The sequence below is a fragment of the Aulostomus chinensis genome, chromosome 7, assembly GCF_037954235.1.
Source record: "Aulostomus chinensis isolate RoL2024-O1b breed Wild chromosome 7, RoL_Achi_v1.0, whole genome shotgun sequence".
Lineage (NCBI taxonomy): Eukaryota > Metazoa > Chordata > Actinopteri > Syngnathiformes > Aulostomidae > Aulostomus > Aulostomus chinensis.
The window spans coordinates 12,392,124-12,419,681 of NC_141326.1; the positions used below are offsets into that span (position 1 = coordinate 12,392,124).

Sequence of the window (27,558 nt, forward strand, 5' to 3'; positions counted from 1 at the left end):
CTGTATGTGCCTACAGGCTTTAGAATCAGAAAAGCTCTTTACCCCCTGAACAGGACTGAACTTGATCTGGACATAGACCCACTCATTAGGAGGCAGCACGCCAGAGCAAGGAACCGCCTCAAAGACCACTGGGGGCGGCCGCTGCTGCTGCAATATCAGTTTGCGCTGATGGAGAGGCAGGAACTTATCAACCTGCAAGAACAGGGACAGGGCTCTCTTGAAAGGTGTGACATCTACTGTATATACGAGCTTTTTAATCCAAGCACAGTAGAAATTTCTTGGACTTTTCCTAAAGTAAAACCAACTGTGTCTTTGCTCCTTTACTTACTTGCAGGTACTACTGTACCTTTTTAAAAGGCTTCATTTTCTCCGTGATGCTCCAGTCGCAGGGAACACACCCCTCATTCATCAACTGTATCGTCTTCATCTGGTAGGATATTAGGTTAGATATGTAATAACAACAATTTGACAGCATTTTGATGTCATTCCACCTAAAACAAACACATACACTCAACTACAATCAAAATAAGTAGATCATTCAATTACATTATTTTATGTTTAATAGCCAAGTCTCAATGCACAGTGTTGGAAATGCTAAACTTGACTCATCACTAGTTTTACACTGAAGGACAATACAATGTGCAATAAAAGTACATTAGCTTTTAATGTGCGCAATTATCCGATCTATGGAGTCATCCTGGCTGTCTCCTTTGATCACAGTCTGTATCACCTGACACATGCCACACTGCACTTTGTCAAACTGCAGCGAATCTGTCGACACAGACAGTCCTGGCACTGCCACCACTGCACACAGCTGCACCTGCACCACTGGACCACCTATCAACTGTAACCCAAACAGAAGGATCTCGATAACAGATCACAACACTGCTCATCACAAAAAGTAGAGTACAAATAAATAAATATTGACAATGTAACTTTTTTCTCTCCAAATGGGAAGTACAGAAATCATGAGAGTGTACCTGTATTGCCAGAACAACACTTATGTGGCCCAGCTGCAGCTGGGCTCCTTGGGGGTCAAATTTGATGGGGAAAGCCAGTGTCTCACCACAAGGCAGGTCCTTCACACGATCATATTCTACAGTGAAACCTTTGAAGGAGCAACCAAACCATCACAATATTGTTTTTAATCTATAAAAGCAAGAAATCACTTCTCTATAGATTGGTCTGTCTGTATGTGCCTGAGTTTGATGTGATGATCTCAACTATTTATCGATGGAGTCTGAGGGTCTATGGCCCTTCAAACAATGAGCCCTGCATTACTTTTAAACATGTGGAATTTGGGTCAGTGAGAACAAAAAGACAATAAGAAGACAAAATCAAATTCAAGAGCAAAAACAAAACAGACAGTAAAACATACAGGTGAGGTGAAGAAACAGGACCACAGAAATGCTGAATCTTAACTAGAGGCAAAGATTTACTGGAAATTCTCTATAAGTAATGTCTTAATGGTGTGTTGCCTTTATTTGTGTGTTACCTGTGCCAATGAGAGGATTGCAGTTGGCCTGGAAGGACACATCAACTGATCCAGTATTGGTGATGTTCACAGTGTGACAGATAACTTTGCCAGGAATGACATGACCAAAATCCAAAACATACTCTGGGAGCAGGCACCTGGAACGAGGTAGAGGTAGTGGGGTGGGGGATTAAGTTAGTTAGTGAAAATTGGACTGTTGAGGGTTTTCTGATGTCATGCATGAACAATGCAGCATAGTTTCCTTCCCATTTCCGCTAAAGCAAAGTTAGTTCACCGTCTCAATGTGATAAAAATTTTCAAAAATTCACCCAGCCATATTCTGCAGGACAAAATTGTGGATCTTGAGCAATCAAGTGAACTACAACCTAACACTGACCATGACCAAGTACCAACCCTCAGCCAGGTGTCATTCATTTGGTTCACAACAGTTTCCCACAGCCCTCACTTCAATCCAGTCATTGGACCATCTGTTTAATCAAGTGTGTGTGTGTGTGTGTGTGTGTGTGTGCATACTTGCTAAGTTTGGTCCATTTTCTGCCTCTGGGCACTGGGTGGTTCTTGGTCAAAGCAAGAGCATTTTCTTTGACCAGTGTCCTCTCAATCTCCATGTGAAGCTGCTCCTCGTACTGGAGATTGAAAAAGTGGGATGAGGTAAATAACTCTCAAAAGTTGCTAAAACAGTATTGAAAGAGAGCAATCACAAATATGCATGGTAATGGATGCTTGGACAACAAGCTTAAGTGTGAGTAAATGTTGAGCAGACAAGAAGAACATTTCTGTTTTAACTTAATGGGTCCTGTCTGGTGAACAGGGCTCCCCAGAAAATCAATCAACACATAAGAAACAGGGAAAGCCCTGCTAAAAAAGGCTGGCTACCCACAGCGAAGATGTACTTCCATACTGCTCACATGGCAACATCTGTCCATGCCTGATGATTCTTAAAACAAAATTTAGAGGGTATCTGTTGTGCAGAACAAAGTAATGTGTTGTAGTCACTGACTGTGAGGTTGTCGACTTCATTGCTATCAGCCTCCACAGCTGCTCTGGCCTTCTGCACCACATCTCTGTAGCGCTCCTCTGCTGCAGTGCGAGAGAATCACGACATCAAATCACACCAGGAATATAAACTGTGTTTGTGTTTATTGTTTTGCAGCATGAAGGTTATTTGGTGGATCAAAACTTCTATACAATACACAATTGATATACACAATTTCTTAAATTTGAGCGAACAAGATTAACTAATATAACAGTTAATCTGTTGACAATACAGTTAAGGATTTTGGCAAAATGATTTTGAAGCTCTTTATTATGGTAAACTCCCATCTTTTGCCTTGATGTGTATGTTGCGCATGTTTATACATACACAGGTTTCGTGGTAAATTCAGGCTGATCCTTGGGAACATTCCCTCTCCAGTCAGTGTGATGTTCTGCGGTGGCAGGTGAGCCACGACCAATTTAATCTGCTGCTCAAACACGTCAGGGACGCCCGGTAGGAAGAGCACACGCAGGCGTTGCTTCATGCCTGCATCAATGTACCCCTGTCACACATAAAAGCAGTTTAAAAAAATAACTCTTACATTATAAACGACCCTAATGCATCTTAAATGTTCTAAAAACAAACTCACCCTGGCGGGGATGACTATGGGATGAGCAGGTTTGATCTGACACTCTTCATTTTGCTCATTATTTATTTGCCACTCATTGTCTTCTGGGTCCGACCTCTTTCCCTCTGCCTTCTCATCTTTCTCTTCCTCCTTTTGAGGCAGTTCAATGATAAATTTGAAGCCCACTGAGCCAGTATTACTCAGGGTCACCTGAGCCTCGCCTACATGATCAAACCTCTGAATCAGGAAGAGAGGGATTGGGAGAAGACAGATGTTTTCTGTTTTAAATGTTTTCATCAATGAAGACAATGTAAAGGAGATTTACAGTGACCAGGGTTGCTAAAATTGGTGTTACTTCCTGTGGCATTTACTTCAACTGCAGTAAGAGGTTTGACAAAGGGGAGGAAGACAGAGCTAGAGCGTGACAAACAAGAAAAGTAGTAACATAAAATATTCCTCCAAATCGCAGTGTGTCTTACTGTGTTTGATCACAGGAGTGAAACAAGAAAGCAAGAGAAAGAAACTGCTGAACAGAAAAGAAGGTCAGAGAAATGTTTGCTCATTCCTACTAAATCAAAAATCAATGTCCTCAATTAAATATCAGTGATTACTGGTCTGAATCAGGCTTCTATAAGGGGGTGTGGAGCTGTAAAAGACTAAATCACAGAAAACTCAGCAGTGACAATCAAAACTCAGCGTGCCTTCTTTCCCCAGTCTTTTCATTTGTGAAAAAAGTACTTTCTTTGAAAATACTTGGGATGTACCAATTCAAAATTTAGTCAATTTATCGATACAAACACCTGGGACTAAGGCATCAGCTGACACCAACGGTTCAAAGTTTGGTTAATAAGCTATATGACTTAATGTGTTGAACAGAATCAAATTCATTTTGACAGAGATATCATGGAAGAGCAAATACATGGCAAAGAAAACAGGACATCAGGGAGGCAGGTATATCTGCAAGCTTTGCCCTTACGTTGCACCATGAAGCATCCTCTAATCTAACCACGGCCTCAACCTTCCTTCTAGCCATCTGTCATGATAATCTCATGAATGAATCCACACAAATGTGTACCTGCAGACCAAAGTCAACAATGGATGAGTCGAGGCCATAGCTGATATTTGATGCTTCTCCTTTGAGTAGGACTTCATATGTAGGCCCCTCCTCCACATGGCACTGTGCTATCACCTCTCTGCTGACAAAGTCATGACCATAGAAGTAGATGGAGACCACCTGCTGTTCCCCAGGTTGCAAATAACCAGAGCTGGGCAAGATATCGAACATCTACAAACACAAAAGCAAAACATTCAAATTGATGCTCTGCAAGAGTCCAAACTCAACATGAATTTACGTGATTCTGCAACTATCTACGCTATAATTTCTGCCATTAATTCCTCTTTTGTACGTTTATAATATCACTAATTACTAATTTCTGGAATAATGGCAGGATAATGTTATCCCTTACAAAATAACTTAGTTGTGAACGGATGGCAAAAGTACAGACATTCATTACTTATATAGAAGATAATTTCATAACAAAAAAAAGTAATGTTTTCAAAAACTTTCTGTACTGATTTTCAAACAGCACAAACATCACGTCCTTCACTACACTAGGTGGAATTTCTCAGTGGTCGAGTGTCTTTTACTTGTCTTTGTCCTTCTCTTTATCCAGTGAATATGGCAGATGTCTTCTTTAAGCTTCTTAATGTTTGGAGGACATCTTTTCCTATCTACCTTTATCATTTTTGACAAGTGGTGGACAACATCTACATAAATTACTGTCATTGAAGTTGGACAGCAAGCAAGTTATCCATCTATTTAAACAAAAAGTAGTTTCTCTTTTTATGTGTTTCACATCATTTGTCAGTCAAAAACTAAAGAAACAAGCTCATTTGAAAGATGTAAGGAGTAGAAAGTAAAAAGTTGAGAGAGAGAGCATCCATCCATCCATTTCTTCCGCTTATTTCTGTTAAGGGTCGTGGGGGGCTGGAGCCTATCCTAGCAGCTTTCAGGCGAGAGGTGGGGTCCGCCCTGGACAGGTCACCAGTCCATCACAGGGCCAACACATAGAGACAGACAACCATTCACACTCACAGTCACACCTACAGTCAATTTAGAGTATCAATCAGCCTCGTCCTCTCTTGATGTCTTTGGACTGTGGGAGGAAGCTGGAGAACCGGAGAGAACCCACACAGGAATAGGGAGAACATGCAGACTCCACACAGAGAAACCAGGAACCTTCTTGCTGTGAGGCAACAGTGCTAACCACTGCACCACCATGCTGCAAAATCTACTTAATTACAATAACAAAGCATATGTACTTCTTTTCTTCCCATCTCTGGTTGTGACCATATTTACATAACAGATGCTGTGACATTTTAAAAAGGGAAATGTTGTTCCATCCATCCATTTTCTACTGCTTATCCTGTTAAGGGTCGCGGGGGGGCTGGAGCCTATCCCATTAGCCTTCGGGCGAAAGGGAAATGTTACTAATGTAATTTCTAAGCTTTGTGAAGCTGGAAACTCTCAAAATCAATGAAAAAATAGAAAGATACACAGGCTGGATGGAGCTCCATACTACAACCGTATGAACAGGCTGTCACCCTGTCAGGCAAACCCTGATTTGTTGACAATTAAGTGTCTGACCTACCTCTTCCACACACACGGAGCACTGTGTGATGTTGTGTTCACGTGCAGCAGGGCTTTGGCTGAGAACAGCTGGAAAGGGAGGAGAAGGCACACTTGGGGATCCTCTCTCGTCTTCAGTGTCACTTACTGGATCTTTCTGCTCCACCTCTTCCTTCAGCAAGAGTTTAGGCACATCTGCCTCACTGGGAGAGCAAATGGATTGTAAAACATGAAGGTAAATCATTTGTTTTACCCTTGAACAAAGTAAAACTGGAAACAGGGCAATAGATGGAACATGAAGTGGTGATGGGAGACAGGAATATTGACGTGCATTAGCAGACAACAGGTGGAAGAGAAAGGACAGCAAGAAAAACTGGATGAGAGGACAGATGAAAAAATTGGTGATGTAAAAACCTAGGATAAGGACAAGGAGAGGAGCATCAGGGAATAACACCAATAATTAGGAGACGGAAGAGGTTGATAAATGTTGTAGGGCTGTATCAGTTTGTTCAAAGCCATGGATAGATGGCTTGAGTATTCAGTTCATTTCATGGGACAGGAGCCAAAGTAAAGACTTAAAAGAAATATAAGCTGGCACTTTCAAGTAGCACCAGTAGATTTATCTTCCTTTTTTTAATTGAATATTAATTCTGTTGAGAAGGTTGAATGTATAGCTACTGTGCTAAAGTAATTCATCTTAACAAACATTTTTAAAATAACTGAGATACATTCTCCTCTTCATCCTGTTGCTTTCTATTTGTAACCTATTGCTCCTCTAAAACACAGGAATAGGAAGGCAGCTCAGGTTCTTCTGTAGTCCTGTACACCAGTGACAATAGCTTTACTTTCTTAAGAAATAAGCTAAGATAACAATTTGGGATGGCTGTGAATCAGAATCAAAGTAAGCTGTCGAGCATGCAGAACGCTCCAGATTTTATCTTTGCTCCTCTGAGGTAGATTTTCAGGTGACTTTGACATCAAACCCCTGAATGTTGTGGATACCTTCATCATAAGTGTGTGGTTGTGTTGGTAGATTTGGGAAGCCCTTTCCATTTACCTTGACCACGTAGTTCACAAAAGCTGAAACTGCAGTTTTCTTTAGATTGACTATAGTGAAGTTCATAGTAAGTGAGAAGGCTAACGATTGTCTTGATTGGCTATAACACCCCTTTGCAGCTGTGATTTTTCTCAAATATTACTAAACTGCTGAGTAACTCATTTCAAAACAAAAAAATAAGCATAGCATAGTATTAGAAATACACAGGAAATGTGAATGTACATATTCAATATTGTAACACAGAACACCGTCATTGAGTAAAATGGTGATGTGGGAATGTTTTTATTTATATACATCTGTTTCTGACCAAATTTGTGCTTATATCCCCACTTATAACTTTGTCATTATATAAAAAAAACAAGCGCAGTCAATTTAAATGACCTCTTATGATAAAAAAACAACAACACACAACACTTGGTTTGGAAATGTGTTCCATTTTCTACCTTCATCTTGCTTGCCAAATCTGTCCAGTTGACTTGGCAACATGGTAATTTGAAAATAAGGAGCAAAGCTGCCCAGGGTAAGCTCAACTGTTAATACTTTAACTGTAAACCACTTACTACCCTGGACTGTGTAAAAGGTGTCAGGTGTAACTGTAAAGACATAAGATGTGTGCAGGTTTCAGCATAAATGTACCTGATAGTGCAGTGCTTCTGCTCCACCAGACAAGCCCAGCGGTAGGACACAGGCAGTGGCGAGCAGTTGGTGATTGTCAGTTCTCTGAGAGTCTTGGTGCCTTTGAGCACACACTGAAAATCCACTGTGGTGGAGGAGAAGTAGAGGTTGGGGAAGTGCACCTCAGAGTGCAACTCCACCAAATCTTGCTGCGGGTGTCCCTCATAGAGTATTTCAAGGTACTAGAAAGTACATCAAGGAAGCAAATACACCCAAAATAATCAGTGCAGGTATTACATTCAGTGGGTGCAAGTGAGAATGAATATCCAGTACAAAGAATGCTACTGTTCAGATCCTGCACTGTGCAAACAAATTCGTCAGAAAAATAAAATCAGAAGATATGATGTTGTTTTTGTTGTTAAGCTAAAGTTTCAGTTAGGGATATTGAATTCAAAGTGAACGCTGTTGCTAATGAACCAGTATTAAATAATCTCTTTTGTGGTCCTCCAGAATGCAGAAAGAGCCAGCCACACTGACTGATGGCTAACAACAGCAAAACTGTCTAAAAATGTCTGCTTACAAACCCTCAAGTGGATCATCCATTATAACCCATGTCCTCTTTGTCCACCTATGCTCAAGACACCAATACGTGAGTACTTGACAGACAAAATACATTTTGTCATTTGTGCTCATGACTCTCCGTACTCTAAACTATGCTATAACCAGAAGGAGAACATAGCCTCAGATGAAAAATAAATTACAAAACAACAACTTCTTAAGAGTTGCTACAAACATGCATCCTTTTTACCTCATCCAGAACTTCTGAAACTTTATCCTGACGATAAGATGGATTGAAACACACCCACAAGTCAACCTCCTTTTCATGACCTAAAACCATGCACTGGGGAGAGAAAATATCAGTGATCACTTAAAGTACAAAGGGAATCATGCTGTCATTTTAATATGAACAACCATAGAATTCTAGGTAAGCAGAATCCAACACTTCTTTGAATTCTTGTTGGGTTTTTTTTTTATTGTTGATGTTTGTTTTTTGAGGAGAGTCTGGTCCTCTGTACTTGATGCCAAAGTAAATACATCCAAAATGCAATACAAAAGCATTACATCATATTTATTATCTGAGGGCTAAAGCATACATGAGTTGAAAGTTCAGTTAAAAGTAGTGCTGCAGTAGTGCTAAAAGCGAGGTGCCGTACACAGCACTGAAACTGGTGTTGAGTGCAGGTTGAAGATGCAGTGCCAGCAGGTGTGAGGTCAACTCTTCTTTGTGGTGACAATATAAATTAGTATCATTAATATCCTGCTAAACTGATGATTTTGTTGGTAAGAGAAAAAATACTTAAGCAGAACCTCGCCAGGGCTCTCATCCTGTAACAAACCTTGTTTCCAACTTCTCAAAAAAACAAGTGGTTTATATGTTATTCTGGTAATGATATCATCATTCATAACATTAATTACATCTGGCTGCAGGATTGTGGTGCCGTGCAGCTCTGTACCTTCCCAACCACAATATGATTTTGTGGAGAAAAAAAAACCTTTTTTTGTCATTTTGCCTCTGTGATTGGCACAGCTGCTTTAGAGCTATGAAACAAGAGAGCTAACTGGCTTTGAGTGTTTATTTTTCTTCACACCTTCTCACCGATATTTCACTTGACCCAACCTTTTTTTGCACTTTACCCATATAGTACATTCAATATCTGAATAGTTGTAGTGGTAGTAGTACAAGTAATGAACTTACAGTCTGTGCACCCAACACACACCACCTTGGGTGATTGAAATAAGCACAAAAGTTTCACCCAAATTCAACAAGCTTTGTTCATCTTGGGGATTTTTATAGATATGTGTACACAGATTAAACAAATCATCTCAACTAGAATCAACAAAAAGAGAAAGTACAAGTACCTTAGAAGTAACTGTGCTATGGGCTCCAGAGGCCTCACACAGGGAGAAAGGAGCTGCGAGAGATATCTCCATGGATAGCGTCACATCTGACATATTTTTTAAAATTAGCTTCTCATACAAGGGAGCGAGACTCTTTCCTGGGACCTGTACAGCATAGACACAATTATTCAGGAATAGAAAGATGTGAGAAATCTTAAATTAAAGCTCTTAAAACACATATTCCTCCACTGATTTGCCTACATAACAACTACATTAACACTATAATGACCTGATTTTGATATACTAAGTAGCACTGGTAAAATCTCTTGGCGTAAACTGTTCTCATGAGCCTTGACTGAACCTTTTCTGTGTAGAATTTCAGCTGCTTGGAGGAAAGTTTGAGCACAGGAGTCAGGAAGCGACAGGTCACATCTACAGACATGATGTGCTCGTAACAGCCCTGGCGACCCACGATGCCGAGGCAGACTAGACGCTCGCGTACAACCTAGGTTGACAGGAGATAAGTAATTTACATACATTCCTAAATAATGTCTGATTTTATTCTTTTGAGAACCATAAACAAATGAGATGAAGGGATATGTTGTGTGCATAGCTGTCTCACCCTGGGGGAGTCTGAGGATCCTTGCAGCACCATGTCCACAGAGCTGCCTGGAAAAAGCTCCACATAAGTAGGGCTAATGCTGAACAGTGGCCTCTCTGTGGTAAAAGATGATCTGGCCATGTCTTTCTTCCTTGCCACAGAGATCGGGGGTAGGAAGGTTTGACCCTTCAAGTTTTTGTTAGTCCTCCAACCATCAGTTTTCCAGTACAATCGATGTACTCGTAGTCCATGGTTGATCAGTTTGAAGTTATACTGGTATGATCCATAGCTGAGAGGACATAAAAGAGGCGAGTGTCAGAAACATGTGTTTTCAATGACCATATGGTTAATATTTCATAAGACCACATTGATTTAAGAATATAACCACTTCCTTGCTACCTGAATTGCGTGCCGAGGTCAAGACTGGGAGCAAAAGGCTTGTCACTGACAATTGTTGTCCCAATGCCAGTCGCAGAGACAGCAACAGTGTATGTGTCACTGTCTTGGATGGATACTTCCACCTTGTCCTGGAAGAGGAGTGTGTCCTTTAGGTGTGCTACCACCCTGAGCTCCAGCTGGCCTTGTGCTGGCACTACACCAACGATGGGTTCAACACACCAAAAAGACTTTTTTTGGCTCTAAGGAAACAGAGATGTTGTTACTGAAATGCGATGTGTGATAATATCGTTGTCCTTTCACGAGGACCAGAAAAGACAGATGTGTGTATCATACAGCAGCATGACCATGTCAACATTTTGGTGTTGCATTAGATCCTTGAGGTAAAAGACAGCGTAACAAAGCCTTGCCTGTCTGTCGTCCCTCACTTTTAGTTTACGCAAAAACCTCTGACCAAGCAACAGGCATAACGTTGCCTCCCATGTAGTCCATTGTTGTTGTTGTTGTTGTTGTTGTTGTGTCGCACACAAATTACGCCGGGGAACTCTGGCTGGAGAGTCCACCCACACTGACTTGGTACCCAGTGCTACAAACACACCCAACCCAACCCAACCCCACCCGACCAGAGCCAAAGTGAGCCAGTGGAAACGCGCCCTTAAAAGGCTGATTCTTCTAAAAAAAAAAGCATGCTCAGTTATGCAGAGTTCCACTGTTTTTCATAAAGCAAAGATGTTTCACGGTATTTTGAGGAGTATGAGATAAATGCACTTGAAATGTCACTGGACAGAATATAGCAATAAAGAATGGAACAGTAAAAATACCAGTCGCATGCAGCAGTCTACTTTCCCAGATCAGCTACACAATGTAATTTCTGTCCACATTTAGTGGGCTTATAATGGGAGCACCAAGAGCTACAGTACAAAGAAAAACAAAGAAAAACTGCTTGTTCTCCAGGGATGGCACTGGTATCAACCTGGCTTATTTCAAAAGCTAAGTACATAATACGGTACAACGAGAAGGTTTGTACAAGAGATCTGGTAGAAGGATGAATTCAATATTTTTTTCTGTTACACTCATTTTTCATTTTTATGTTGTTTTATTCATAGATAAATCTATGTGCCTGCTTAGAGGTGAGTCTGAGTTGGTGGATGTTTGTACCATGCGAGTTGTAAATCGAGCTGGAATAGGTGCTTGGTTTGTCAGGGTCAGGGTTCTAATAGCATCTTTCAGAACTGGGATTCTGCCAAAATCCAGTTGCCGACTCTGCACTTGAACTACTGGACCTTGGCCGATACATGACAAGGCAACTTCCTGGAAGAGATCAGAGCAGAGGGTATGAGTAAAGACAACTTAACTTATTTTGACAAATTTATCCTGAAAAAACACATTCCAGTTACAGTAGAGTACATGTGTGATAGCAAACACACTGACCAGGGGCGGGTGGATGCTGCCAAACACAGCAATGCGTAGAGTGTGATGCAACTTTCCAACAGTCTTTGCCAGCAGGAACACAGGAAGTTCCACTGAACTGTGAGGAGAAATCAATCCTCTGGGTGTGGAACTGCCAAAAACAAATGATGGTCTCTCCTCAAACTCCTTAAAAAGGTGAAACAGGTAAGAGTGTCACTTTTTGGTTATTATGTAATCATGCAAGTATCAGTTCAGCATTTGTTTTGTCAACATCACACAATAAAATTTGGAAGTATTGATCAATTGTATTGGAGTAAATTTGCTTTCATCAGAGAAAAGACAGACAAATGGAGCTATTCAGGAAATCTAATACAGACCATTAATAAAAACAATAACTTCCCAAAACCTCATACAGATTATTTGTTTTATTACTTTATTGCCAAACAACTCACAAAAGCAGGTCAGCAAAAACACCGGGAGACAAAAAAAAAAACCCCAAAAAACAAAAAGCAAAGCAAAGCAAAACAAGCAGGTGAACTACATGGTAGTGTGAACATGAGAATCCCACAAAGAACTGACTCAGTTCAGATTGTATCTGAGTTTGGTTGCTAAGGACACGACAAGAAACAAGTGGAGGAACATGAGGGCAGGGAAGGAGTTGACAGTGTAAGAGACACAAGGACCAGGGCTGTCACTGATGAAGCCTAACAAACTGACAAGACAGAAGTGAGAGACTCAAAAAAGGCAGGAAACAAAGACAGGAAGTATACAGTAAACAAAAGCATAAGAGGGATATGCTTTCAAAATAAAACACAAAATGATTAGATCAACTTGAAAACACGAGCAAAATAAACCACAAACACACTAAGAAACACTAAGAAACACCACTAAAAAGAGAACTACAAACCTTGAGAGTCAATAATACTAACTAAATATTCAGACATTCCACGTAGGACTGTGACATGAACATGCTTCACAGATGCTACAGGGTGCATTTCATTGCCTACAGCCTCTGCAGGACAAATTTGTTTCAATTGTTCACAATCAAAAACAAAGTTGTTTTCCGTCTTTAGAGCTCTCTACAGCTCAACTTCACATCAAAGCAGCGTCTTTCTGCATACATTGTGCTGTACAGAGCTGGACAAAATGGTCTCAAAGTAAATAAGAATAAGCCCCTTCTGGGACATTTTTATCATAAACCTGCCACGTATATACACACACTTCAGGGATCTACTTCACCTGGTCCAGCATGCCATAGCAAGAAGGCAAAGGGCTGCTGTTGATCAGCCGCACATGCTGTTCAAAGGGGTGATTGATGAAACACCTTCGGAAATCCAACAGTGGAGTCTCCACCGCAATGTCAGGAACAACGCATCTGCTCAAGGAACAAAGGATGGTGGGACAGGGGACAAGAGGAAAAACTTGGATGCTTATTTATGGATCAGATGGATCATGCAGTTATTGCACTAGAACGTGTGAAAATTCCAGTCTAATTAACTCTCACAGATTCATAAATTTACAATGACGGGGAATGCTGCAAGTAAGTCAGAGTACCTCAAACCTCAGTACTGGGACATGTCTTACTTACCTTTATGCCAATAATTTACGAATCCGAAAGTTAGAGTGAGATTACGAGCTAATGAAACAATATTCTATAGACATGCAAAATCAAAGCAATCTTCCTCCTCATTTCTTCCTTTCTAAAAAGAACAAACAAAACAGTATGCATGTTTTTTGGTCGAAAGTCCAGAGAGGGCCAGCAACCATTGAATATTAGTCACTGGAATGAGAGACTGGATGTGGTGCGGCAGCGTCTACCATTCTTGGTTTGATTAATATCTTATATTTATAAAATCTTAAAAATAAATCTCAAATATTATCGTCAAATTTGATAATCATCTCTCACATCAGAGCTGGTGATAGCCGTTATGCATGCAGTTATATTTTTTCTGATATACAAGCTCGTCACTACAAACAAAAACACGAGTGCTGACAGGGGGACATTGTAATATACCAACATTGTAACATACTAAATGTAGTCAAATGGTGGTTTCTGCTAGAGGTACATACTTGGGGAATAAACTACCACCACAGAGGGACTGTGATACCTACTTAATCTCTGATGCCCATCCCCAGAAGATTCTTGGGCGTATTACAAATTTTCCCAGTCTTTTGGAGATGCTTATGTCATGTTTAATGTGTTCATTGGTCGTGTACTTTCTGTTACAAGTGTTGTGTGTTGTCCTGTGGGGTGTATTGAGAGATCTTGTATAACTGTTATGCTATTGAACTACAGATGAAATGTAGCAACTGTCCGAACTACATAATATTTACCCTGACGCCAATGCTGATACATTGATTATGTGCACTGTCCTTATTCAATAAACTCAATCCATAATTAATTAGATTACTTTTACCTTACAGAGAACTGGTATGGCATACTTATAGTAATCACATCCTAAATATTCAACATATTCTCAACTGATTTGTTGACACCTAAATGCCAGTTCAATGGACCGTATTGCCAAGCATCAACATCAGCAGAAGTCTGTAAAATGCAAAATGAAAACGTTCTATTACATTTTTTGTGCACTCATTTCTGAAGAACTGAGAGCCATCTTAGTGAAGCAGGGAACCACAGATTTATTCATTTTCATTCTTTCACTAATCAAACTGAACTGATCATTTCAATGGACTTCATGTTTTGCAAGTCAAACTCAAAACCTCATTCAGTGTGAGGATACTTGCACATGTGTATGTCTGACCTGGCATTTATTGGCAGAGCCTTGATCTCCTCCCCCACACCTTCAACATCTACTACCAGAGCCACCCTGTACTGCTTGACTGTGTTGGAACACAGCGTTACCTGTAGATAAAATACACACATGTAAAGAAGCTGCAGAAGACAACTAAGAAAGCATTTTGGCTACGAGCTTTTAATTAGTGGCAATAGGGTGAATAATAATCATTTCAATGAATTCACTCTACCTTAATGGTGACATCTGACATACAACGCACAGAGCCTGCAGCAGGACGGATAGTGAACTCCACAGGCCGAGCATTGAGCTCTCCTGCACCACTGCCTTGCCAGTTGTTTCTACTCAACTTTGAGACCTGTTCGACAGAGGACAAACTGGGAGACCCCATCCCATCTCCCAGGACACGGAGAGCAAAGGTCATAGGAATGAATGATGTATTGAAGAGCTTAAACGTTGTTGTTTGAGGGAAACCTGCATAGTAAGAAAATGACAGAGAGGAACAGACCAATGATGAGAAGAAAAAAACAAGTTGAGAAATACAGATAAATGGAAACTTTAATACATTCATATATTCAGTGGAATATGTATAAAAAAATTTAACAAAATCGTAAACAGCAAAATGAGCAAGGCCTCAAAATGCTGAAACTCACCAAATGCTACATCTCCAAAATTAAGCTCTTCGACACTGAAGTGGAACGTGGGACCAATAACACGACCCCTGAGAGAAAACAAATATGTGATCAGATTTCAGCTAAATCTGAATGATTTCACAATCTGAGTTATAATAACTTCACCTAAAGGTCAAGGTGAGTGGTTGAGGCTGCCCTGTGACATGTAGCAGCAGATCCTCAGAGAAAGTTCCCAAGATGCAACTGTGGAAGATGACTGTTACAATCTGGCAGGCCCCGGAGGGAACAACACCCTCCTCAGGACTGAAGGAGAAACAGCCACCAAAAGTGGTGTTGGGGCTTGATAGCCTGAAAGGGGCATCGATTGGCCCTTTGTTGGACAGCAGCACCTGCACAAATCCATAGATTTAGTAAGAAATGTATAGCTGTGGACAATATTAGCATGATAAGTGATTTCCCTGTGTTGGGGCTCCAACAAAAAGCAAATATTCTCTAAATCCTTGATCAACCCCCATTTGGCACACCCCACTCTTAGATGGCTCATAAAATGACAAAAATCTTGAGATTTATTAAATAATCAATTTATTTAAAAAAAATCAGTATATTCATACATTAAGCAAATGAAAACCAGACAAATTAGAAAACAAAATTTAAGATTCTGAGAAGCATATAACAGTGTAGCAGTCTTCAAAACAGAAGCCTCTCTTTTCTGATCCCGGTGCTTTTAGTTGCTGTCCACTCAACAGCAGCAGGCCACATGCACCTTATCTGGCCATCAGCCTTCGTGGAGAACAGAAGCACAGCCATATACACAGCCACAACACCTGGGCAAGAACTTGTTTTTACCTCATACTGATCTTTGTCTCTGATGAAAACCTTTTCCATATTCATACAGCTATAGCTGAGCTGAAGTTGAGGTCCTAAGCCCTCCCCCTTGATTGTCAGAGGTAGGCGAGATTCACTTCCTAAGTGCAAACACAGACAACAGGAACTTCTGTTAACAGGGAAAGGTTGAGCATGTTTGGATGGAATGTACCGAAGCTTAAGTGTCTGACCTCACGGTGACAGCAGATGAGGCCATAATTTTCAGGCTTCATTCACAATTTTTTGCCAGAGGGTGACTAAATTTATATTCTTTCCACAATGTAACTATCTAGAAATGACACCCATTTTGTTACCTGACCCTCCGTGAAACCGCAATAACCTCAAGCTTCTCATTAACACAATATTAAGTGAGAGACGGATTTTCAGCCTAGGAAACAAATGAGCGAACTCATTAACTTACATCACCCCATCACACGCACACACACAGACTTTTTTTCAATACCTCTGACATGTCAAAAACTGGTGCTTATCAAAATATCCAGATTGTATTTAAATGAGACTGTATATAAGAGTGAGGTTGTTGAAAGCTGATGCAGAAGGAAATCTAAGCAGCTTTCACAATGGGGTTTTATTTCACTCCAATGACACATTGAAAAAGAAACAACCAGTTGTATTAGAAACATATAGATTCAACAGATGAGTAGATTTGTGTGAGAGTTGTGCTGTAAAGACACTGACCTGCGACATCACAATATATGGTCTGTTGGTAGAGTTTGGCCTCCTCAGGCTTGAAGATGATGCTGAAGTACGTCGTGGTGCTGGGCCATATTTCTCCCTCCTGGGCCATGTTAAGAAAGGGGAATAATCATCACTTTACTCAAAAGACATAAAGCAGACAAGCATGTTGTAATGGTGTTCTCACAGAAGAAAGATGCAAGGGTAGCTCTTTTTTTAGGTTTTGTACAAGGTTTAATGGATAAACAAAAACTTGTTAGGTTATCTTCGCAAAAGACACAATGGGATCAGATAATTTCTGACCAAGTAATTGTTGTGTGTTTGCATGTGTGTGGTGTTAATGTAGACTGCTTACCACTTTGCTCAAACACCCTCTGACAGTATGTGTTTTGAGTGGAACACACTTTCTCTGTCTCTCTCTCTTTTTTAAAAAAATCTTTTTAAATCAATTTTCTATGAATGCCTATTTCTTTCTTTTGTAGTTAGGCAAGGTCTATCTATTCATCTATGAAATTGAAAAATAAAAAAGGAAGACTCAGACTGGATTTAGAAGGCAATTAAATCTTAAACTTTTCAGACAGATCTCATCTAAGTTCTAATCATATTCTCACATATTCACATATTCCACATTCTCATCTCTGTCCTGCAGAGCCACAAGGAAGAACACGTGACATTGCAAGAGTGTTACCAGCTCTTTGATAAAATCCCTCAGTTCATAAGTGTTTGCCTTGGATTTTTTAGAAACAGTAATCATTTGGAAATAACATAAGTTACTAAATATCTTTTCAACATAGGGTTAAAGCTCATGGGCCGACTACTGCTACTACTTCTGACTAACTGATCACCAGCTAGTGCACGAGTGATAAGCAGGAACACACACCGCTGGTTCTACTGTGATGCAGTTGTGTGAGAGGATCAATCGCTCCTTCCCCTCCTCCTTCTGCTGGAGCACTGAGTTTTCCCTAGAGAGACAGGAAGTGGGAAGGTGAAAGGCAAAGCAAAGACAGACAGGAGGGTCAGAAAAAAGAACAAAGAGTTGCCAACAGAAAGATAGTGACACATGAGCTATTTTTGGCAACATGCATTTTGTGAGAAGGAGTAAAGGATGGGTAATTCTCCTTGCTATCCATCCATCCATTTTCTACCACTTATCCTGTTACAGCCTACCCCAGCAGCCTTCGGGTGAGAGGCGGGGTTCACCCTGGACAGGTCACCAGTCCATCACAGGGCCAACACATATAGACAGACAACCATTCACACTCAGTCATACCAATTTAGAGTATCAATTAGCTTAGTCCCCATTAACATGTCTTTGGATTGTGGCAGGAAGCTGGAGTACCAGAGAGAACCCACACAGGAACAGGGAGAACATGCAGACTCACACAGAAAGATCCCGTGCCCGAGCCAGGACTCGAACCCGAAACCTTCTTGCTGTGAGGCAACAGTGCTGACCACTGCACCACCGTGCTGCCCCTCTCCTTGCTATCATTCATCTAATTCACTATGTGTGCACAAATACACATTTACATGTAGATTTGTCCTCCGATGAATAACTCTGGAGCATTTCCATATAAACATGATAATTAGTGTTGTCTGCACACATATGTACCTCAGCAAATACTGCTCCTCTTCCTGCTTGCTTTTCCACCTGGTCCAGCAGTACTTGAGATGGACGTCACTGCTGTTGGTGAGGCACACCGTGCGGACATTGCAAAGAGAGATATAAGTCTTCTCTAACAGGATTATGTCAGTCTCAAGATGGATGTTCCGTTCGTCACATGCTCCACACAGGCTGATGACCACTTCTTCACCTGAGCAGAAGAAAATCATACACACTAGCACACACAATTGATAACTGTTTTTTTGTTTTTGTTTTGTTTTTTTAACAGCTGATTATGAGCAAGGGCTGAGTTACATGAGTAGTGAGATGAGGGTTCAGAAAGAAAGCCGTGGTGGAATTAGAGTTTCAGGGGCGAGCAAGATGACTTCAAGGGCTTTTAAGAGCTGATTCCCAGCTCACACCCCCAATCATCCTCACCTCTTCACCCTCCTCCAAAAATATTGTGAGAAAATAAATGAAGCCATTACATAAACAAACACCAGAACCAAATCAGTCAAACCACGCAATGCTATTTTTTTCAGCCATTAAACTGAGCTCAATGCTGGGGTTTGTGGACTTGAAAAAGAGCCAATCAATGAGAGGCTCATTCCAAAAAGAATTAATTGCATTATTTAAAAGGGCATAATGAGTGCAATTCAGGGGTAGCCAGTGCCACCCTGGATATCCCTCAATTTCCACACATAAAAGAATGATGAGTCCATGTTTCTTTGATTAAATCTCACAATTTTGTTTTCTTCACATTTTCTACAGAAACACAAGTAAAACAATCAAATATCGAATGACATTACCAGCAAAACGAAAACAATCTAGTTCTGGTCTCAATTTTAATATACTATTGATATTCACATAGAGGAAGATTCACAATCATGTATCTTGTTGGCGCTGAAAGTTATGCAAGTGTGAATGTCACTTTCACAACACACTACAGTTCAGAGTATCAAGTCTTTCCAAAAGCGTGACGAGGTAAAATAACACCTCATTAACTAACATATGGTCAAACTAAGCTTTGAAAGACTGGATGAACCTCACAAAGATGATAAAATGTCCTTCGAAACCTGCCATCCAAAACTTCTCTATTCAACTGCCATATGAGCATTTTTATAAAGTCCGTCTGGCTGAAATTATACAAAAAATCTATAATATACACTCTTGTACATAAGGCAAATCACAAACACAACTCCATCCATCCATCCATCCATTTTCTTCTGATTATCCTGGTAAGGGTTGCAGGGGGGCTGGAGCCTATCCTAGCGGCTTTCGGGCCAGAGGTGGGGTTCACCCTGGACAGGTCACCAGTCCATTGCAGGGCCAACACATAGAGAAAGACAACCACACTCACAGTCACACCTACGGTCAATTTAGAGTATCAATCAGCCTCGTCCCCTCTTGATGTCTTTGGACTGTGGGAGGAAGCTGGAGTACCAGAGAGAACCCACACAGGAACAGGGAGAACATGCAGACTCACACAGAAAGATCCCGTGCTGGAGCCGGGACTTGAACCCAGAACCTTCTTGCTGTGAGGCGACAGTGCTGACCACTGCACCACCATGCCGCCCCAAACACAACTCCCTGGAGAAATGTTCTCATTCCACCAGAGACAAAGTCCTAATGGCTAATGGGATTTGTAATCAGTCTGCATGCAAGTAACAAGGTGTCTCTATCACTCTGCGAAAACCTTTAAATAACCTTTAAATAAAAATGTACATTTTGGATATAACAAGGCTTTATGTAAATTCCTGGTTTGTTTATGTGATACATTCTTTGAGTGATGAAGACATATTTTAGTGGTTCATTGTTACATTTCCCTATTGGAAATAGGCAGAGAGAAAGAGAAAAAGGGGGAGAAAGAAAGAGTGTGAGTGAGGAAGAGCAAGTGAGAGAGCAAGTGAATGAGAGAGAGAGTGAGAGAGAGAGAGAGAGAACAACAGCTGCCGCATGCAATGTGTTGATCTACTGTTCTGTTTCATGTCTGCAGGTTTTAATCATCATACTAGTTTGTGACACTTGTAAAACACAAACTGTCACAGGTAAATACGGAAGTAATGTAGACGTTTATTTACTTACTGATATCTTTGTGAGGACTTTCATGGACGTAATACATTCCCTAGCCCCTCACCCTAAACCTAACCATCTCAACTGACTGCCTGATATTAACCTCGACCCTAAAACCAAGTCTTGAGCTTCAAACGGCCCTTTGAAGATGTGAGGACAACTAAAATGTCCTCACTTTCCAAAAATGTCTTCACTCTGTTAGTTAAATACGTATTCTAGTCCTTAATATGTAGCAAGTACAAGAACACACACACACACACACACACACACACACACACACACACACACACACACACACAAACACACACACACAAACACCAACTTCCAAGAAAGATTGGAGGAGATTGGAAGGTTGGTGAGTTTCCAGGAAATGAAATTAGATGTAGTTCCCAAAAAATGTGTGTCCGCGCACATGTGTGTGTGTGTGTGTGTGTGTGTGCATGCTCTGATTGAAATATATTTGTGTAACGCATGGAAATTGACAGATTAAGAGTACATATATAGTAGCAGATTGTGACAGTTTTTCAGAAACTACGAAGACTTTTCTCTCACCAGTGTGGTAGTGCAGCAGCAAGTCCTGCTGGTGGTCTCCAGTGCTCATGGGGTTGAAATACACAGTCACCTGCATGCTCTCACCGACATCAAGAGTCCCTGAAGATGGCAACACTGAAAAAGGCCTGTTAGAAAGCCAAAAGAGAGTTTAAAAAGGTGGTATAAATAGCATAGCCCCCTAAAGGCTCTTTGCATTATCTCACATTAAATTTTTCAATTTACAAAATCCAGGCCAAAGACAGTGCGTTGTGCCAGAGAGCTGAATTAAACGGCTACATACGGGTATAATACTCAGCAGACATTACAGAAAGTCAAAATATAATCTGTCACTTGGAGCTCATGAAGAAGGGAAGAGCACCAACAGCACAATATAAAGCTGCGAGCTGTGACTGCAGCAGCTGCTCTACTGGGCAGTGGGTTGAGGCATGGTGGAAGCTCACTATGATGCCATAGGTTTAGACTAGAGTAGTTGGATTGTGGCTGCCTGCTACTCCTATTTACATTAACAGAGGAAACAGCCATCCATTTCAATTTTCTACCGCTTATCCTGTTTAGGGTTACAGGGGGCCTAGAGCCTATCCCAGCAGCCTTCAGGTGAGAGGCGGGGTTCACCCTGAACAGGTCACCAATCCATCACAGGGTCAACACATATAGACAGACAACCATTCACACTCAGTCACACCTACGGTCAATTTAGAGTATCAATCAGCCTCGTCCCCTCTTGATGTCTTTGGACTGTGGGAGGAAGCTGAAGTACCAGAGAGAACCCACACAGGAACAGGGAGAACATGCAGACTCCACACAGAAAGATCCTGGGGGCTCAAACCTGGAACCTTCTTGCTGTGAGGTGACTGTGCTAACCACTGCACCACCATGCCACCCCAGAAGAAACAACACGAAGGCTAAAACACGGCTCAGCTCAGTCAGCGTGCCTGTAGTTTGACTGAAGCCCAGCTAATGGGAATCCAAAGAACAAATCATCTTATCTGTGAGAGCCAGACTATACACAGAGGAGGAACTGCAGAGGCTTTGGAAGCTGACAGAACACAACGGGACAGGAGGCTCAAGCAGTCAAAGTAGTTCCAGGCGTCTATCTGATAAAATAACAAAATCTCATAATTTCCAACTGTTTCGGTTTTATTGTAAATGCAAAACACAAACCTCATTCTTTTAATGCAGGCAAGGACTGTTCGGGAGAAAAGTGTATTTGATGACTTTTGAAACAGCTTTCTCTATAACCTCTGGTACAGGCCTGTCACATCCTTGGTGAGATTTTTCCTCCAAGGTACCTTGAACTTGGACTGTAATCACCTGTGACTGGATGACTTGCCTTAAAAAACCCTGGGTACCCTGACATTTAACCTTTAACTTTTCATTGTTCACTAATACAACTTTCTCATTAATCTTCCTCCAGCAGTTGTGAACTCCTTGTGTTGCTTCCCTTTGAGCCAGGATTATAACACCTTCCATGTTACTTCAAATTCAGACTTTTTAAAACTCTGATCTTCATCACAAAAGGTAAATGACAGAAAGAAAAAAATATTTTTCTGCTCTGTGGCCCAAGTGAAAGTGTAACTGACACATAATACTTAGTACTATTCGTACTATGTCATAATATCGATCAGCCTTCACCTATGGATTTAAGGGAGTGCAAAAAATATTACAAGGAAAAATCTAAAAATATTTTGAGGAGAAGCAAAATTTATTCTGAAATATTTCAGACATTTCTGACATTTCAGTGGTTCCGTAAAAACATTCCAGATGGGTATTTTGAATGATCAAAAATCAATAGAGATTACAGAAAATGTTCAATAAATGTGTCCATAAGATATCACTTAAAGAGGTTCTATGCTGTTGAATTGAATTTATGGTGTGAGTATTAATGTGTCAAATAACTGTAGCTGGAGAATAAATTGTAATACATATGATCACCCAAATTTGGCAGACACACACTCATTGTGTGGACTCTCACCTGTGTGTGTGTAGGGTGAACATGGCTTTACTGTTTCCTATGTTGCGGACAAGCGTAGTCTTCTCTGTCGAGGCTTTCACTGGGCAGATGGGTAAATGAAGCTCACCACGAATGTCTAGAATGCCCCTCGGCCCAATGGCACGGATTGGTACCTCAAACTTTTCCCTCTCTGTCACAAAAACCAGTCTGTGTTGGTAGTCCTTGACAGAAAAAAAAAAAAAAAAAAAAAGTGCATCACACAAATAATCCATGAAGTAACAGAACTTCAGGCCTGTCTAAAGGACGTAAAAATATAGATGATCTGCAATTTCCTATTAAATTCTGATGGGACTAAAGTTTTCGTGTTGGGTCCAAAACATCTTAGACACACATTATCTGATGAGATAGGAACCCTAGATGGCACCGTCTTGGCCTCCAGCATCACCACCTAGTATTCATACAGGTATTCTCAGTACTGTACAATCCAAACATTGACATCAGCATTGCGTTTGTATTAGTATCAGTACAGGCACTTTCATGCTCATTTGACACTGAAGTTGATTACTAAAGTATCTGGTAGATGTTCTTATTGGTAGCTAGTTTACTGTTGTTGTTATTGTTTGTTTGTTGTGTGTTTTAACTCTCTCTGTCCTCTGTCCTTCCCATCTTTCTCTCCCTCCTCTTGCTCTTTCCCTTATTGATCTTTGCCCCTGATTTCCATTTCTCTCCACCTCCACCTGGTCCGAGCAGATGGCTGTTCCCACTGAGCCTGGAACTGCTCGATGTTCCTGCCTGTTAAAAGGAAGGTTTTCATCATCGCTGTTGCAGGATTTTTTCTCATGGCGAATTGTTGGGTGTAAATTAATTAAAAGAGTATAAGTTTACACCTACTCAACTTCTGAAGTGTCATGAGATAACTCTTGTGATTTGGTGCTACACAAATAAAATTGATGACCTGAATTAATTGAAAATTTCAACTTTGTTGCCTGTATTTTTTCAGTAGTAGTGTTTATAGATCTGACTAACTACCTTGGCCACCTGTGGAGAGAAGATGACATGGAAGGTAGCAGACAGCCCCGGTGCAACACGGTCCCTCGCATTCTTGGAACAGACAACACTGAAATACTGTGACTCCTGCGGCTCCATTTTCACTTGCTGTGGAACCTTGAAAAAAAAAATAGCACTGAAGTTCATAAATTGCACTTATTATTATTATTGTAATTATTAAAATGCACTCAAAGAGACAGAGACACGTGCTCATTGTGATTTATTTATAATGACTTGGTTGTATCTACAGACTACAACAGAACATTGCTTCCAATCCCTCATGATCTTTTCAAATCATGCTACACTCATTAAACACACGGTTAGTGTAAACACTTCTTTCTCTTCTTCAGTTCAACAACGAACTGTTTGGCCTCAGTCAGAATCAGAATCAGAATCAACATTTATTGTCGCTTTACTGGGGGGTACAGTGAAAATCGTTAAAAAAGAGTGATCTCCCAGAGCCCCCGTGCACCACAAATTACAGGTACGCACCACAAATTACAGGTAGTCAGTCACACACCTTGTCAGTATTGTAGAGGGTGAGCTGTAACTTGTAGGTCTCCCCAGGAGTAAAGTTGTGGAAGACCAGCTCTGAAGGCTGGGGCTGGAAAAGAGCCTGATCCGCATCCACGAAGGTCTTCTGACAACAAAACACACACACACACACACACACACACACATACACAAAGAAATAACTGTGCATCAAAGTAAAAAAAAAAAACCCACATACAACTCATCTTTTTTTTAGCTTACTGTGTGTGTAAAATGTACATGTGCATTATGAAATGAATCAGTCAGTCACTCATGAAAATGATGAACCTTGAGGAAAAGCTGAGAATTATAATAAAGGTAAACTTGGTGTTAAAATATCATTCCAATTATGGTGCTGCAGAGATATTCCAGCAAGCCTGTAATATTCAACAGACCAGTGTCAATTACAATGGGAAGAACGACACGGTGAGAGAGAATTTGTGCTGGAAATTGTGAAATTCGGTCAATAGCGGTCGAAATAATCGTAATTTGATTCTTTTTTTGAAAATAAAAAAGGGGTTCAGCAAACTTTGGGCTGAACAGACGAGTGTAAACAGACAGGTCCACCTGCAGCAACACAGCAGCAGTGAGGAGGCCGAGCTAAACACTCACATCAACTTGAAGCTACAAGCTAGCAGCTGGTACAGTGTTCGTATTTACCTTTGGGGGAGAAAAAAACTGTTTTACACATATTAACCAAAAATGTTCTAAAACTTCTCTGAGAAATTGCTATTTTCAATTTCCATTACTTTTCCAGGCGTTTCATGATAGTACTTAACTCTGTCCAGTTAATTTTCTTTTCTTTTCTTTTTTTGAGAAATATTTGGTTTCATTTTCTGATGAAGACTGGCAACATACCTCACCATGTCAGGAGGTGAATGCCTCATATAGATGTTTATCAACCACCGAGCGGAATTAACGGACATAAATCGGTGGCACAGACATCTTCCTGATCCTCACCTGCCCAGCTCCGCTGTCCGGTTTGGTGTTCATCTCTTTGACGCACGCGACCTGCTCTCAGTCCCAGACGAATTTTCCTACAGAAGAGCAGAGACAAGCCAGCGCCTATGATGGTTAATTTCAGATAAAAGTTACGCCTCCCTGCTTTTTAAAGAATATAATTAACTTACCGTTAATAAACCAGTGCTTGTCGGTGACTCGTTGTGGTTTGTTGCTATGACAACGCGCCCAGGAAAGTGCTTTCTGATTGGTTCGAGGTTCACTGCATCTAGGGACAGTCTAAAAATTGTTGCGAAAACCCCTTGCGTAAACGAGTTTCGTATTAAAATAAAATCACAAGTCAAGAGTCCAAAGTGAAAGAACAAAGCTTTTGTAATCGCCATGTGAACACGGACCTTCGTTCCTGGAATGACTTCGGAATCGACATTTCTGCTCACTTCCTTTGCTGTATAGTGATGTGCTGCTTGATTTTTATGCCAGCAGATCCGAACAGAAATAATACCATGTTATAAATCTTTTCATTAGTAAATTTACCAATATTTCATATACATGAGAGCAAATTTGAAAAGGGAAGAAAATCAGTCGGCCAAAAATAAAACTCCCCTAAAATCCTGCAAGAAATTGTCATACTCGTAGTGGATCTTGAGCAGCGTCAACAGAATAAGGAATGGAAACGTCATGAATTTGAAAATAGGTTGTTTTTTTTTTTAATTTAACAGCATCTTCACATATACGTGATCATAGTTTATTTTATATTTCTCGACTTTTACTCTCTGTAACATTGCTGGATCTTTCTTCATTCTAGAAAAACAAAGAAATGACGCAGCTGTGAAAAACACAACTACAACACAATACAATTTTTGGATCAAATATCATCCATCCATCTTCTGCTTATCCTGTTAGGGGTCACTGGGGCAGGGGCGTTGCAAGGAAAATTAAAGTGGGTGGGTCCACTGGGGGGGGGGTGTAATAAAAACTATGCAATTTCCTGCATTCTAGTGCATTTTAAAAGTGGTTTTATAGAGCGATAACAAGAGAGGAAATATCAAATTAAATGGTGTGTTTGGTAAACTACTAATTCCTCATAATACTGACATTTCTCAGAAATCAATGTGTCTCAAGGCTGGGTGACAAACTCCTCTCTCCCTCTCGTGCCCTCTCTCCATCTCTCTTTCCCATGCTCTCTCCTATCTCTCTCTTGTCTTCACCTGATTCTCCCCCTACAGTTGGATCATGCTTTCATATGATATGTCATTTGTTTGGTTAGCATCGGGTAGCATGAGGTGGTGAAATGTGCAGACGCAGAAACGCCGTTTTCGTGTTTTTGTTACATGCCGCCATACTTGCTTGGGTTGTGAGCCGTGTTTCGTTTGGTTGGCAGTGCTTTGTATGTGCTTGTAGCTGAGTCTCTCTCCATCATTTTGGTATGCTACATGTCAGGATTGGAGCCTACGAGCGTAGTACAGTCCTTAACGTTACCTTTATGGGTGGGGGATGATCGCATAGAAAATATGTTGGCTTTACAGCGCTCGCACACCTGTCCACTGATCGTCTCTGCTCTGGTTCACTGCAGCGATACACTGTTGCTGCACTTCAGCAACGAAACCTTGCTCAATCTCTCGCATGCACACGCACAGAGCAAACCAAGTGGAGCTGGGGGGGGGGGGGTTGTCCAGATGAAATTATCTTACAAAATAAATGGTACAGGCTGATAATCGGTTCTCAAAAATCAAGCACGTCAACAATCTACTACATACATTAATGTATTGAATTTTGACCGGAAAATTTCCCCAAATTAAGGTAAAAGTGGGTGGGTCCAATATTATTGGACCCTAAAAGTGGGTGGGTCTGGACCCACCCACTTATAATGGTGGCGACGCCAATGTAACATACTGTAAAAGAGACATTATGTAGTTCCAATGTTATGGTACGTTACTTGTCCTTCAGAAAAATGAAATTCATGTTTTACTGCCATGTACACAGACTGTGTATTTAATGTGAACAATAAATACAACAACTCAGGAGCCAGTAGTGCCTTTGCGAACGATTCTACTTTACCAATGAATTAATTCAGTTCATATTGCAGTCTACATTTTTCAGTTTCTGTCAGGATAGCTGAGCGGTCTAAGGCGCTGCATTCAGGTAGCAGTCTCTCCTGGAGGTGTGGGTTTGAATCCCACTTCTGACAAA

At 40.8% G+C, this 27,558-nt stretch overlaps 1 protein-coding gene across 7 annotated transcripts in view; it reads right to left on the bottom strand.

Annotated features, from left to right (window-relative positions):
- hydin (HYDIN axonemal central pair apparatus protein) overlaps positions 1-27,558 on the bottom strand; it is a 59,936-nt gene that overhangs the window by 30,445 nt on the left and 1,933 nt on the right. For 2 of the 7 annotated variants that reach the window (XM_086208485.1, XM_086208481.1), the window contains exons 1-34: positions 25,539-25,599; positions 25,369-25,445; positions 24,398-24,517; positions 23,860-23,994; positions 22,852-23,051; positions 20,880-21,004; positions 18,264-18,465; positions 17,535-17,616; positions 16,658-16,757; positions 15,941-16,059; positions 15,260-15,483; positions 15,116-15,183; positions 14,695-14,936; positions 14,472-14,572; positions 12,946-13,081; positions 11,728-11,892; positions 11,455-11,607; positions 10,300-10,538; positions 9,922-10,189; positions 9,661-9,804; positions 9,321-9,464; positions 8,209-8,301; positions 7,422-7,642; positions 5,751-5,931; positions 4,175-4,384; positions 3,121-3,336; positions 2,859-3,033; positions 2,496-2,575; positions 2,009-2,121; positions 1,496-1,632; positions 981-1,108; positions 731-844; positions 347-427; positions 43-192 (exon numbers count right to left, since the gene is read on the bottom strand). In XM_086208485.1, the coding sequence (XP_086064611.1) occupies positions 43-192; positions 347-427; positions 731-844; positions 981-1,108; positions 1,496-1,632; positions 2,009-2,121; positions 2,496-2,575; positions 2,859-3,033; positions 3,121-3,336; positions 4,175-4,384; positions 5,751-5,931; positions 7,422-7,642; positions 8,209-8,301; positions 9,321-9,464; positions 9,661-9,804; positions 9,922-10,189; positions 10,300-10,538; positions 11,455-11,607; positions 11,728-11,892; positions 12,946-13,081; positions 14,472-14,572; positions 14,695-14,936; positions 15,116-15,183; positions 15,260-15,483; positions 15,941-16,059; positions 16,658-16,757; positions 17,535-17,616; positions 18,264-18,465; positions 20,880-21,004; positions 22,852-23,051; positions 23,860-23,994; positions 24,398-24,517; positions 25,369-25,401 (4,899 nt within the window). In that variant the 5' untranslated portion in view covers positions 25,402-25,445; positions 25,539-25,599. Of the gene's footprint in view, positions 1-42; positions 193-346; positions 428-730; positions 845-980; positions 1,109-1,495; positions 1,633-2,008; positions 2,122-2,495; positions 2,576-2,858; positions 3,034-3,120; positions 3,337-4,174; positions 4,385-5,750; positions 5,932-7,421; positions 7,643-8,208; positions 8,302-9,320; positions 9,465-9,660; positions 9,805-9,921; positions 10,190-10,299; positions 10,539-11,454; positions 11,608-11,727; positions 11,893-12,945; positions 13,082-14,471; positions 14,573-14,694; positions 14,937-15,115; positions 15,184-15,259; positions 15,484-15,940; positions 16,060-16,657; positions 16,758-17,534; positions 17,617-18,263; positions 18,466-20,879; positions 21,005-22,851; positions 23,052-23,859; positions 23,995-24,397; positions 24,518-25,368; positions 25,474-25,538; positions 25,602-27,558 lie in introns of those variants that run through there. The other 5 variants (XM_086208484.1, XM_086208482.1, XM_086208486.1 and 2 more) reach the window with 5 other exon arrangements.